The sequence below is a fragment of the Salmo trutta genome, chromosome 23 (genome assembly GCF_901001165.1).
Source record: "Salmo trutta chromosome 23, fSalTru1.1, whole genome shotgun sequence".
NCBI lineage: Eukaryota > Metazoa > Chordata > Actinopteri > Salmoniformes > Salmonidae > Salmo > Salmo trutta.
In genome coordinates, this window is record NC_042979.1 from 20047036 (window position 1) to 20061280 (window position 14245).

At 42.4% G+C, this 14245-nt stretch overlaps 1 protein-coding gene across 1 annotated transcript in view; it reads left to right on the forward strand.

Annotated features, from left to right (window-relative positions):
- Nucleotides 1-14245, forward strand: part of LOC115159542 (astrotactin-2) — a 421339-nt gene that overhangs the window by 295288 nt on the left and 111806 nt on the right. The window contains exons 14-16 of the mRNA XM_029709358.1: nucleotides 10665-10789; nucleotides 11867-11971; nucleotides 14058-14237. Of these exons, the coding sequence (XP_029565218.1) occupies nucleotides 10665-10789; nucleotides 11867-11971; nucleotides 14058-14237 (410 nt within the window). The remainder of the gene's footprint in view (nucleotides 1-10664; nucleotides 10790-11866; nucleotides 11972-14057; nucleotides 14238-14245) is intronic.

A 14245-nucleotide genomic window follows, 5' to 3' on the forward strand; every position in this document is an offset into this window, starting at 1 on the left:
GAGTTTTCCAAAAGGCACTTAAAGAAAACAAGATTCTCTGGTCTGATGAAACCAAGATTGAAATCTTTGGCCTGAATGCCAAGTGTCATGTGGGAATGTTTTTCAGTGGCAGGGACTGGGAGACTAGTCAGGATCGAGGGAAAGATGAACGGTGCAAAGTACAGAGAGATCCTTGATGAAAACCTGCTCCAAAGCACTCAGGGCCTCAGACTGGGGCGAAGGTTCACCTTCCAACAGGACAACAACCTTAAGCACACAGCCAAGACAACACAGGAGTGGCTTTGGGACAAGTCTCTGAATGTCCATGAGTGGCCCAGCCAGAGCCAGGACTTGAACCTGATCGAACATCTCTGGAGAGACCTGAAAATAGCTGTGCAGCGACGCTCCCTATCCAACCTGACAGAGCTTGAGAGGATATGCAGAGAAGAATGCACACCAAATACAGGTGTGCCAAGCTTGCAGTGTGAATTCACTGTATGTTTATTAGATTTTACTTATCATTAAAAAAAGAAATAGATACAGCAAGTCAATAGATGATTTTGTTTTTTTCTTTATTTTCCATAATGTCTGCTAGCTATTTCATAGCGCTGAAATTTTTTTACCACCAAAATGTCTGGCCAACAACCTGGCAACCCAGCGCTTATGTTATCTTCCTCACAAAGGCTTGTCTGGCTGGCTTGTGTTGTCTGGATGCCCATTTGGGTGCCCTGCCTGGATTGTGGGTGCCCTGTGCTCGTTCAGTCTGTGGCAGCTCCTAACAAGCCCTCTCTGCACTGCCTTTTGTGCTGCTCTTCCTCTATGAATGATAATAATTACCCCATTCAGGCCCACATCAAAACACCATTGCAATCCAGGCTTTTAAAGGCTCTGCACTACAAAATATGTCACATTTCTGTGTGTGGGACTATGGTTTCAGTAGGCTGTGTGTTTGGAATGGGTTTATCTTGTCTGATTAACACATACTCTACAAACTGCAGCTGTTAGCAACTAGTCTCAGCCATAAGCAATGTACTTTTGGCAAATCAATGCTGGGTTTTATAGCGAATCTGTATTTCAGTGGAATGTTTTTTATTTGTCCGTTCTTCCCCCACCTTAATGCAATATAATGCATTTTTGTTAGTGTCTGACATTTTTATTATAGTTTTTTCTTACACCTTACAACAGGGACTAGCCTAGACCAATTATGGTCTTTCCAATAGGACCATACCTTTAAAGATTGAAACACCTTGAGAGAAGGCATCTGTTTTCAAGACACAGAGATGGAGTTTGTGTCTTCCTGTCTGCGAGGCAAAAACATGGTTGGTACAGGGTACAAAAATCTGCTTGTCTGCGGTAGTACGGGCTGCCAAGTGGTTCTGCCCACCACCATTCGCTACTGTCTCACGGTCGGAGCCTTCGATTTTTAACACCAATCAGAGAAAGTGTCATAAAGAAGTGTGTTACATCATATCTGGCCATTTACAATGTGAGTGAGAGTGAAAGTGAGAGTGAGAGTGAGAGCGAGAGCGAGAGTGAGAGAGAGTGTGAGAGAGAGACCCAAAACAAGTATATAATCACGGTTGAAGTTAGACTCAACCTGTGATTATATATTCGCTACCTGCTGCCATATTTCATCATCAGATGAAGTTGATCCGAACAGTGACAGCCCCCTCTCTGTTCACAGTGAAAACACACAGACTAAATAGGCTTTCTGCTGAGTTATTCTGAGGGGTTTGGATCAAAGCATCCCCCCTACAGAGAGACCCAGGGAACACCCACATTGTGATTAGGTGCTTTATTTAAACAAGAATGACTTAAGAACAGCACAACGTGGGTCTGTTCTCTGGCGCTTGCTTAAAGTATGTTAGACAGCTTCCCTGTCAGTTCCTTGAACCTCAATCGGCATTGAAATAGTCCGTATCATGTTATTTATGGTCCTTATTGATCTCATGGTCCAATTCGCTAAGTTGGGAAATGAATACTGCATTATAGCTATCCGATTGGATCTGCAGCAGCTGTGTTAGAAATAGTTAGTATATTTTGAGTGTTTGCTTGAGCCTGCCTGAAGTGCCAGATGGGTGGGGTTAGCACTTTCGGGAGTATTCCATCGGTTCCATTGTGCCAGGCATGTTCAGCCAAGCACAGCTTCAAATATTAAAAATACTATTTAACCTGAGTCGGATCTGCATTTGGCTGCTATGAAGTACAGTGCATTCGGAAAGTATTCAGATCCCTTGACATTTTCCACATTTTATTTAATTACAGCCTTATTCTAAAATGGATTAAGTATTTTTTTTCCTTCATCAATCTACACACAATACCCCATAATGACAAAGCAAAAACAGGTTTTTAGATATTTTTGCACATTTATAAAACATTTAAAACTGAAATATAACATTTACATAAGTATTCAGACCCTTTACTCAGTACTTTGTTGAAGCACCTTTGGCAGCATTTACAGCCTCGAGTCTTCTTGGGTATGACTCCACAAGCTTGGCACAGATCCTATCAAGCTCTGTCAGATTGGATGGGGAGCGTCGCTGCACAGCTATTTTCAGTCCTCTCCAGAGATGTTCGATCAGGTTCAAGTCCAGGCTCTGGCTGGGCCACTCAAGGACATTCAGGAACTTGTCCCGAAGCCACTCCTGGATTGTCTTCGCTGTGTCCTTAGGGTTGTTGCCACAGCCTGAGGTCCTAAGCGCACTGGAGCAGGTTTTCATCAAGGATCTCTCTGTACTTTGCTCTGTTCATCTTTCCCTCGATCCTGACTAGTCTCCCTACCACTGAAAAATATCCCTACAGCATGATGCTGCCACCACCACGCTTCACTGTAGGGATGGTGCCAGATTTCATCCAGAAGTGAGGCTTGGCATTCAGAACAAAGAGTGCAATCTTGGTTTCATCAGACCAGAGAATCTTGTTTTTCATGGTCTGAGTCCTTTAAGTGCCTTTCGGCAAACTCCAAGCGGGCTGTCATGCCTTTTCCTGTGGAGTGGCTTCCGTCTTGCCACTCTACCATAAAGGCCTAATTGGTAGAGTGCTGCAGAGATAATTGTCCTCCATAGAGAAACTCTGGAGCTCTGTCAGAGTGACCATTGGGTTCTTGGTCACTTCCCTGACCAAGGCCTTTCTCCCCCGATTGCTCAGTTTCCCCAGGCAGCCAGCTCTAGGAAGAGTCTTCCATTTAAGAAAGATGGAGGGCACTGTGTTCTTGGGGACGTTCAATGCTTTGGGTACCCTTCCCAAGAGCTGTGCCTCGACACAATCCTGTCGCGGAGCTCTGTGGACAATTCTTTCGACCTCATGACTTGGTTTTTGCTCTGACATGAACTGTCAACTGTTGGATATTATATAGACAGGTGTGTGCCTTTCCAAATCATGTCCAATCAATTGGATCTACCACAAGTGGACTACAATCAAGTTGTAGAAACATCTCAAGGATGATCAATGTTAACAGGATGCACATGAGCTCAGTTTCGAGTCTTATAGCAAAGGGTCACAATAATTATGCAAGTCAGGTATTTAAAAATATATATACACTACTGGGCAAATGTTTTAGAACACCTACTCATTCAAGGGTTTTTCTTAATTTTTTACCATTTTCTACATTGTAGAATAATCGTGAAGACATCAAAACTATTAAATGACACACATGGAATCATGTAGTAACCAAAAAAGTGTTCAACAAATCCAAATATATTTCAAATTTGAGATTCTTCAAATAGCCACCGTTTGCCTTTGACAGCTTTGCACACTCTTCCATATGTGTTATTTCATATTCTACAATGTCGAAAATAGTAAAAATAAAGAAACACCCTTGAATGAGTAGGTGTTCTAAAACTTTTGACTGGTAGTGTATGTTTTATTTAATCAATATAAGAATAAGGCTGTAACGTAACAAAATGTAGAAAAAGGGAAGGTGTCGGAAATCTTTCCGAATGCAAGCTAAGTATGCATGTTGTTGACTTCACTGAGGCCATAAAAGCTTAACTTCACCCCGGACCACCTCAAGTTCCATTGACTTCTCATGCAGTCAGGTTCTTCATGAGGTACAAGAGAGGGAAGTCTGGAGGATTTAACCAAACAGTACATGACTCATAGGAGATATGTGTGGTCGGAAAATATAATTTAACTTGTACATAATCTAGTTAAACATTGCATTTCTACAGTAATACATATTTAAATATTCAAGCATTGCGCCCCGTATCGAGTCTCGTATTATTCATAAGCCTGCCTATTTAAATGAGGGTGTCAGTGTTAGGAGTCGCTCCGAACATATCTACACGAATAACACAAATACAAGCAGCCAGCTACAGAGGAGCAATTCCCGGAAGCTGAAGTGAACAGGAGAGAGAGTTTCCAGAATCAGTGTGTGAGTAATACCAATTTTTTATTATGGTAATGCACCGCCAAATTATGTATGAGAGTGGTGGTGGTATACTGTAGCCTAAGGAGCAAAGCAACAAATTGTGGTGTTGCATTTCGGCTGCTAGGTAGGTGGGTGTGTGACAGGACTCAGGGCTCTCTCAGAAAGGGGATGGCTAAATTAGTACACACAGTTTGGGAGTGTTTAACCCTCAGTTTACGCTGTTGTTGAAGTTCACTGCAAGGTTGAGGCTGGCTGAAAGATATGCAATTCATTCTCCATATAAAAAGCACATAAAAATAATCCCAGCATTTCCATTTGTTTTCAGAACTCATAGCAATATAGTATTGTGTGTCATTATGCTAAGAGTCAGACTGCCAGGTGATATTGTAATGTGATTCATTTAATATGCATGGCTCCTCCACTATGCTTCTTAGATTTCCCCGTACAGCAAAGCCCTTGGAAGACATCTGGTTAAAAGGACTAGATGAGAGAATATAATAACCTGTGATATCTCTGATGGTTTCTATTGGGGCCTGAGTGCTGCTCTGATCCCCTTACCAGAACACATGTGGTTTAATAAGGATTCACAACCAGCCTCACTTGTTCACACAACCATTTGTTCAACAGCTACAGCTGTCGGCAGCCATAGTGATCATTGCCCTCATTCAGCTTTGAATAGTTGCCAGTGTGTGGCGAAGAGACGAAGCTCCTTCAGCACATAACATTGTTAGCCTGTAAGCATTTTATTCACTGTAAAGAAAGTGGTTATGGTAAAATAAGGAATTTAAGGGCCTCCCCAGGCTGTGTTGAGGCGGCACACAATTGGCCCAGCGTCGTCCGGATTAGGGGAGGGTTTGGCATGCTGACTTCGGCCGCAAGTTGTACATTTTTTCCTCCAACACGTTGGTGCGGCTGGCTTCCGGGTTAAATGAGCAGTGTGTCAAGAAGCAATGCGGCTTGGACACATGGCTCTCGACCTTCGCCTCTCCTGAGTCCGTATGGGAGTTGCATTGATGGGACAAGACTGTAACTACTAATTGGGGAGAAAAAGGGGCAAAAAGTACAATAACAAATAATAAGGAATTTAAGAGTCAATTAAAAGGTTAGGAATTTGACTTCAGAATGGTTGGCACAGCTGGGGATACAGGGGAATAAATTATTATATATTATGTAATAACTTTATACTCCAATCAAAAATAAGTAATTAATGATTATAGAGTATGAAGGACAGTGTTCTCAATGTAATCTCAGGTTGCCCAATCGCATGTCATCAGGCAAATTGCTGAAACCTTTTAGGCAGGGCCAAACCTAACATAGCAGGCATAGTAAGAAGCCAGAGCGCAGCCCACACCTTAGATTGAAAATACTGTATCCCTGCCAATGCCGCCAGGGCATTATTATATACACAATACAGAGAAAGAGTAGCCTCTAGTGGCCGACATTCACATTGCACCAGGTTGCATCCCCCCTCCTTCTCCTCATTAATTCTGTATTAAAGGAGTGTATAAAGAGGTGGGTTTTGGACATGAGAGCACATCATCCTTCACCTTGGCCAATATCATTTAGTAAGGGTGGATATTAGGATGCCGAAGCAACACAATTTGGCAATGGATCATTTCACCAATGCTTGGAGGACATCTTAAGAGGGGAATTACTGTAGTGTAATGGAGCTTTAAGATATAACTTACACATACACACACACACATTATATGCACTTAAAAATGCTGCAAATGATATCATGGACATTTTTGGTGGTCTTAAACCAGTAGAAGACTTAGCTGATTTAAGGTTCCATGATAGAACTTAAAAGCCACACGTTTGTCAGAGTACATACACTGAGTGTACAAAACATTAGGAACGCCTTCCTAATATTGAGTTCCACTCCCTTTTGCCTCCAGAACAGCCTCAATTTGCCGGGGCATGGGCTCTACAAGGTGTCTAGCGTTCCACAGAGATGCTGGCCCATGTTGAATCCAATGCTTCCCACAGTTGTGTCAAGTTGGCTGGATGTCCTTTGGGTGTTGGACCATTCTTGATACACACGGGAAACTGTTGAACGTGAAAAACCCAGCAGCGTTGCATTTCTTGACACAATCAAATCAGTGCGCCTGGCACCTACTACCTACCCCGTTCAAAGGCACTTAAATCTTTTGTCTTGTCCATTCACCCTCTGAATGGCACACATACACAATCCATGTCTCAATTTTCTCAAGGCTTAAAAATCCTTCTTTAACCTGTCTCCTCCCCTTCATCTACACTGATTTAAGTGACAACAATTTGGGATCTTAGCTTTCACCTGGATTCACTTGGCTAGTCTATCTCATGTTCGTAATGTTTTGTACACTCAGTGTATATTTTAAATGCAGAGGAGGCTGGTGGGAAAAGCTATAGAAGGATGGACTCATTGTAATGGCTGGAATGGAACGGTATCAAACATATGGAAATCATATGTTTACGCCGTTCCATTAATTCCATTCCAGTCATTACAATGAGCCCGTCCTCCTACAGCTCCTCCCACCAGCCTCCTCTGTTTAAATGTGATGAAGTAGACAGGTATGTCTGCATCTCTAAATTCATACTATTATTCATCACCCTTTTCATAAATCCCATATTACTTTGTCTCTTGGGAGTGCCGTGTAGGTACTGAGAGGGAGTGAGCCTGCTGAATGTGTGTTTGCTCTAACACGAGCCCCTGTCCCTGACCGCTGTGTGTGTGAGTGGCAGCAAGGAAAGGCCAAGGAGAAATGCAGAGTAAGTGTGTGCCTTTCAGCCTGTGTTTAATTGGTATACATACATTGTTTTCTTATTAAATCCCCCTCCCTGGATATAAAATCAATATGGGGACGGACACACACACACACACACACACACACACACACACACACACACACACACACACACACACACACACACACACACACACACACACACACACACACAGAGAGAGTAGCTCTAGTGTGACTGGAGCTGGTATGGTTGCTCAGAGCCCAGAGGTACCTGCCTGCCTATATTGCCAACAGGATGTGGGAGGAGAGGTAGAGAGAGGAGAAAGAAGAGACGAAGAAGAGAAAATGAACATCTCAGAGCCCAGACAGAGAGGGAGAGTCACCAGGGAGCGGGCTGAGACAGCAGAAAACAATCGCTGCACGCTATTCTCATCCGCTCCAACAGCTTATCTTCTGCGTTTAGCGAAGGGAACATGCAGGCTTTGGTGGGTGGTGGGAAATGGAATGTCTAGAACAATACAGATTCAGATACAGTATGCTATTGAAGTCTGAGGAATTGTGTGTGTGTGTGTGTGCGTGAGCGTGCAAGAGAAAAAGGAAGCAATTCAGAGAGTAAAAAGAGTTACAGAAAAACAAGAGAGAGAGAAATATAAAAAGTTGTTGAAATTTCCACATCGAAGCGTAGGCCTGCATATTTATAAACACTGCACCTACAGTTGTAGGATCTTCATTTGAGCCAGTTTGCTACAGCAGGAAAATAATCCTGTAGCAACAGGAAATGTGGATTAGAATTCATTTACATTTTTGTAGGGGTTGATACATTTTTCATAAGGGAAAATCAAGTCTGAAATTTCAAAGTGGAAAATACAAACTTCATAAGCTTTTTTACACCAGACTACAAGTTTGACATTTTCTGCATTGCAGTAAATTTCTTTTGCAACAGTGTGATCAATTTAAGATCCTAGATCTTGTCTCATTGCTACAACAACTTGTGCTCAACTCAACATGGAAGCCCTTATCTAAATGGAGAGAGTTTATCCCATTTGGAGGCATGTACTGTAAGCAGCACAAGGATAAGGCTGGGCAGGACAGCTTAGTCTCAGCTCCCCTAATGAACACACAGGGGTACTGAATGAAACATACAGGATGTAAACACACCATGCTCACCACAGTGGAACACATAGACTACACTGTACGCCTTGCAGGTGGCCAGCTGTGTGTGGGGGTAGAAGAAGAGAGGGGTGGGGTTTGTGTGTCTGAAGAGGGGGGGGTACATCCAATAATACCTCATCATACCTCATTCAATCCCATTGTCTGCTTTTTATGCTGGGATTAAAGCTTTTCTCAGCTGGCTAATATTGCAATGAGTAATTGAAGCTCCTGCATTTCAGCTTGGAAACAGCTTTTCACCAACAATATTACTAAAACGACCTACTGTGCAGAGAGGAAAAGGAAGAGCCAGAGAGAAATTGGAAGTGTGTTTGGAAAGCTGGGTTAATTCTCCTCCTTAATCCACCATTATGTTTTGTCCATGTTGGCATCTCCTCCATCATGTTTAAAGATTTGACGAGAGCGAGCAAGACCCTAATCTCACTAAAGTGGTCACCACTCCACTTTATCCACTTTCCTTGAGAGATAATGACACATCTTGAATCTACGAGTGCCACTGTGAATCTCATTCCCATTCTTACCCCAATGTGCCACTTCTCTAATGTATTCAGTACAAAACAGTAACACTTTTCTCCAATAACGAGCAGCAAAAATACCTCTCGCTTCCCTGCTGTTCTCCCGGCCAGAACACAAGTCCACTGCAAAGTAAATAAAGGAATTAATAAGGCGCCTAGGTGGGCGACAAGGACACAGTCTTGTTTGGGTGTGAAAAATCCATAAAGCTTCATATTGTAGGGGCCGTGCCTCTCCGGGTTCTCGCCCTGTGCCGAGCTCCCAGCTCTCTGATTTAATTTGGTAATCGATATGGTTTCGGTGAGCAGCCAGTAATCTTTTTACAGCACCTCCTGTCCTCTGCTTTCCACTTCTCTCTGCCCTTGAGTTTCCTCTGCAGTCCTGGGGTAAAAGGAGGCGGTGATTGCCTCTAACGGGCTCTGCGGTTGGGGGGAAAGCTCTCCTGAAAGTCAATGAGAAGGGGAGATGGAGAGGGGGGTAGACACAGTAGACTACTCCAGACAGAATAAATGAAAGTGAGAGTGAAACAGAGAGCAAGAGGAAAGGGAAGAAATTAAAAAGTGAAGTAAAAGACAATCTCTGTGTTTCTCTGTGTGTCTGTCTCTATGTCTGCTCTCCTCCATGGCCCCATATTATTCAGCACAATAGCACAACATGGCCATGAGTATTGCATGAACTGCATCACAACACTCACTTGTGTTTTTCAGTCTGAAACTGGAAGGTCAGATTTAAAGAAGGGTCAATGCGCTGGAGTAGAACAAATACACATTTCTAGGTTTGTAGATTGTGGCATTGGACTTGCCTCTTCCTCCCTTTCCATCTAATTTCTCGACCTCTCCCTCCATCCCTCTCCCTAACTCCTCCCTTCCCTCGCTCTCATTCCTTTTACAGCTGAGAGAGAAACAGAAGTGAAGAGGTTTCTCTCCCTGCAGCTACCTGTCCTGTTCCCAGTATGTCTCTCTCTCTCCTTCCTTCCTTTAGAGGGCAGCCAACCAGCACACTCTCTCACACTTCAAAGTCAGTCAATTCCCCCATACTACTGCAGCCAGGCACCAGTCTCTTTTGGAGACTGCCCCTACTTATACCTCTACAGTATCACACTGCAATGGAACATCCTTGTATGCTGTTGAGAGACCTGATCCAACCAGCGAGTTGTAGTACCATGAGTTTTTCTTGAACTGACCAGGAAAACCCCACATTCCCAAGCCATTGCATTTATCACTCTTGAACTGTATCTAGTAGCTTCAACTGTGAACATTCAATTTATTTAAAGCCTCTGTAATCCTTCTAGCAATCCATGTGGTGCAAAGCAACATTATGTTGCTGCTTGATAACCCAGACATTGTGATGAGAGACAGGGCCGGCTCTAGGCATAAGCAGTTGCATAGGCCCCCTGGCCGATATGGGGCCCCTGACCCACAGTCACTCAATTAGAATTGCATGAAATGTGTTATAAAATTGCTAAAATCTTATCTCCGCCCTATGGCAAAATGTGTAGAATTGCAGCAAACTTGCTTTAAAATCGAAACATTTTCTCTGCATCCCGACGAAAGCAGGACCACTAAAATATTTTGCCTGCAGAATTACGCGTAAAGCCCCCAAAAGGCTAGGACCGGCACTGGCGAGAGAATATGAAGGTGTTGTTTGATCTGAGAATCTCTCTCCATCCAGTGTTAGTTGTCTTGCACTGTGTCTATGACTATCAGGTTGTACCACCTGTCCCTCCTTGTTGGAGCGTCTGAAACACAGTGGAGAGAAGGGATGATGAATGATGAGATAAGCCACACTATTGCACTAGGTACTCTGATGGAGGAGATGAAAACCCAACAGTGTCTCACAAGGCTGACTGTTTTGTGTGTTTTTCTTTCTTTTTTTTCATTTTCTGTCTCTCTTGCTCTCTCTTTCAGGGACAACAACTTCATCAAAGACTTCCCCCAGCTAGCAGATGGACTGATGGTTATCCCGTTACCTGTGGAGGAGCAGTGTAGAGGAGTGCTGTCTGAGCCACTGTCCAATGTACAGCTCCTCACAGGTGTGTGTACACGTGTTAGCCTGCCTCACCCATCTTTGTACACTCATACCAGTGTGTACAGAAAATATCCTGCACGTAACCTATATTTCATCATCAAATATCCTTATTTTTTCTCAGATGTTCCTTCCAAAAAATGTAGAACTACTTTACCGTATTTACCGTACTTTACCGGATTTACCAGATTTTCCAATTACGGCTGAATTTCCTGTAAGCTCAATACTTAGAAATCATGCTGCATTCTCTGCTCAGTAAATCCATAGGAGTGACATCAGAGTGAAGGGTCAGCTAGAATGACACTGTTCCCAGTGCACTGTATTGTGCTATTGTTCCTGACATCCCAAAGTCTCTTCAGTAGGCACACACTCACTTGCATACCTCTCCAGGTCCTCTAAAGGCTGACACCTGCACCTTCTTCGCCCCGTGTTCCCTTCCCACATCCCCTGTTGGGGCCGAGACTACTCTGTCAGTTGGCTTGAAACCGCACCTCAGGACTACTCCCTAATCCGTCCATTAGCTGAATTGGCTGCAGCACTTCGCTCCCCGTTGGCCTGTGACTAGTTCCCAGGAGTGTCGGCTACTCCTCTCCCAACACACACTGGGAATAAATAAGTGCTTTAGGTTTAAGGGAGGATTTAGTTGTTGTTGTTCTCTTCGCTCCTGTGTTCTAATGGCCCTGTGTTGTGCCAGACTCATATGAAAGTTTGATAATGCAATTACAGAGGCGAGATTGCTCTCGCCTTAATGCTGGAAATTCAATTGGAGCTACTGCGGCCGTCTGCCATTGATTACACACGGGGTGGGAACTTTTGTACTAAGACAAATGGTGTTGTTGAAAACAACAGAATGTACACTGTACACGAACAGTGTTTGTGTGAGGGAAGCAAAGCTAGCTAATGCACTTCAGGCAGTTACAAATGTGCTTGTATAACTCAAACTCCGACACAAATGATCCATAGCTTTCAATGCATGATTAATGTGAAACTGAGTTATTTACTCAAATCTTCTGAAAAAAATGTGGGCCTACTTATATTGTGGAAGTTATTCATAACGATGTTTATATGTATATGTCCATTGCAGGTGATGCAAAGTTCAATGAGGCTATGGGCTATCCCATGGTTCAGCAGTGGAGAGTGAGGAGCAACCTGTACAAAGTCAAGCTCAGCGCCATCACCTTGTCTACAGGTACGAAGCAGACCAGGGTTCAAATACTATTTAAAATACCTTTCACATACATTTCGAAGTAAGTATTCAGATTTGTTTTATTTGAAAGGACAAGTAGTTGAATGTTGGAATGTATTTGGAAATACAGTTGGAAAGTATTGGCATGTACTGCATTTGGAAATACTCAAACACACTGACTCAAATATATGCCCTTTAATCCAAAGTGACTTAGTCATGCATGCATACATCAAATAAATACCCTCCCGTGCATTTAACCCAAGTATTTGAAAATAATTGAAATAGTAGGCTATTTATAGGAAATTATTTTAAAATACTTTTAAATAGAAGTAGTTGATTCAGGCCACATTATTTGAAAATACTTAAGTACACAGAAAATAAGTATTTACAGTGCCTTCAGAAAGTATTCATACTTATTCCACATTTTGTTGTTACAGCCTAAACATTTTTTTTTAAATCTCACCCATCTAGACACAATACCCCATAATGACAAAGTGAAAACATGTATTTAGAAATGTTTGCAAATGTATTGAAATGAAATACAGAGCTTGAAAAATTTTACAATCTAGGTGTGCAAAGCTCAGGGGTGTGAATACTCAAGTTACTAAGAGCTTTGCACACCTGGATTGTAAAATTCTTCAAGCTCTGTCAAGTTGGTTGATAATCATTGCTAAGACAGCCATTTTCAAGTCTTGCCAAAGATTTTCAAGACGATTTAAGTAAAAACAGTAACTACGCCACTCAGGAACATTCAATGTTGTCTTGGTAAGCAACTCCCATGTATATTTGGCCTTGTGTTTTAGGTTATTGTCCTGCTGAAAGGTGAATTTGTCTCCCAGTGTCTGTTGGATAGCAGACGGAACCAGGTTTTCCTCTAGGGTTTTGCCTGTGCTTAGCTACATTCCGTTTCTTTTTATCCTGAAACCTCCCCAGTCCTTGCCCATGAAAAGCATACACATAAGATGATTCAGTCATTACCATGCTTGAAAATATGGAACGTGGTACTCAGTCATGTGTTGTTCGATTTGCCCCAAACATAACTCTTTGTATTTAGGACATAAAGTTAATTTCTTTGCAACATTTTTTGCAGTTTTACTTTAGTGCCTTATTGCAAACAGGATGCATGTTTTAGAATATTTTTTTTCTGTATAGGCTTCCTTCTTTTCACTCTGTCATTTAGGTTAGTATTATGGAGTAACTACAATGTTGTTGATCCATCCTATCACAGCCAATAAACTCTAATGGTTTTGAACTAATTGTAAAATCCCTGAGCGGTTTCGTTCCTCTCTGGCAACTCAGTTAGGAAAGAAGCCTGTATCTTTGTATTGATACACCATCCAAAGTGTAATTAATAACTTCACCATGCTCAAAGGGATATTCAATGTGTGCTTTTGAAATGTTTTACCCATCGACTGTACCAATAGGTGCCCTTTGTGAGTCATTGGAAAACCTCCCTGGTATCGGTGGTTGCATCTGTGTTTAAAATTCCCTATTCAACTGAGGGACCTTACAGATAATTGTGTGTGGGGTGCAGAGATGAGGTAGTCATTCAAAAATCATGTTAAACACTATTATTGCAACTTGTGACTTTTTAAGCAAATGTTTCCTCATGGAATTATTTATGCTTGCCATAAAAAAAGGGGTTGAATACTAATTGACTCAAGACATTCCAGCTTTTCATTTTTATTAATTTGTCAAAATGTTGAAAAACATAATTCCACTAACATTATGGGATATTGTGTGTAGGCCAGTGACACAAAATGTAAATGTAATACATTTTAAATTCAGGCTGCAATACAAGAAAATGTGGGAAAAAATCTAAGGGAGTGAATACTTTCTGAAGGCACCGTAAATAAAAAAATATATATATTTATTTGAACCCAGGTCTGGTATGGAGTGTCAATTTACTGTCAGGTTTCCTGGTGAACCTATTTGACTACTACACTATATCATATTGTACTGAAAACTCAGAGGGAAAACCATACAGGATAGTATTTAGCGCATTTACAAAGCCTCTTTTTTGCTTCAGCTATAACTACAATTCTATTTGTTCCACATTATTTCCCCTCCACACTTTCCTGGTTCCCAGGCTTCTCCAAGGTTCTGAAGACACTGACTGCAGAGAGCACCAGAGAGGAGCTGCTGTCCTTCATCCAGCAGTACGGCAGCCATTACGTGTCTGAGGCCCTTTACGGCTCCGAGCTCAGCTGCACCATCTACTTCCCCAGCAAGAAGGCTCAGCAGCAGCTCTGGCTGCAGTACCAGAAAGGTGAGAGG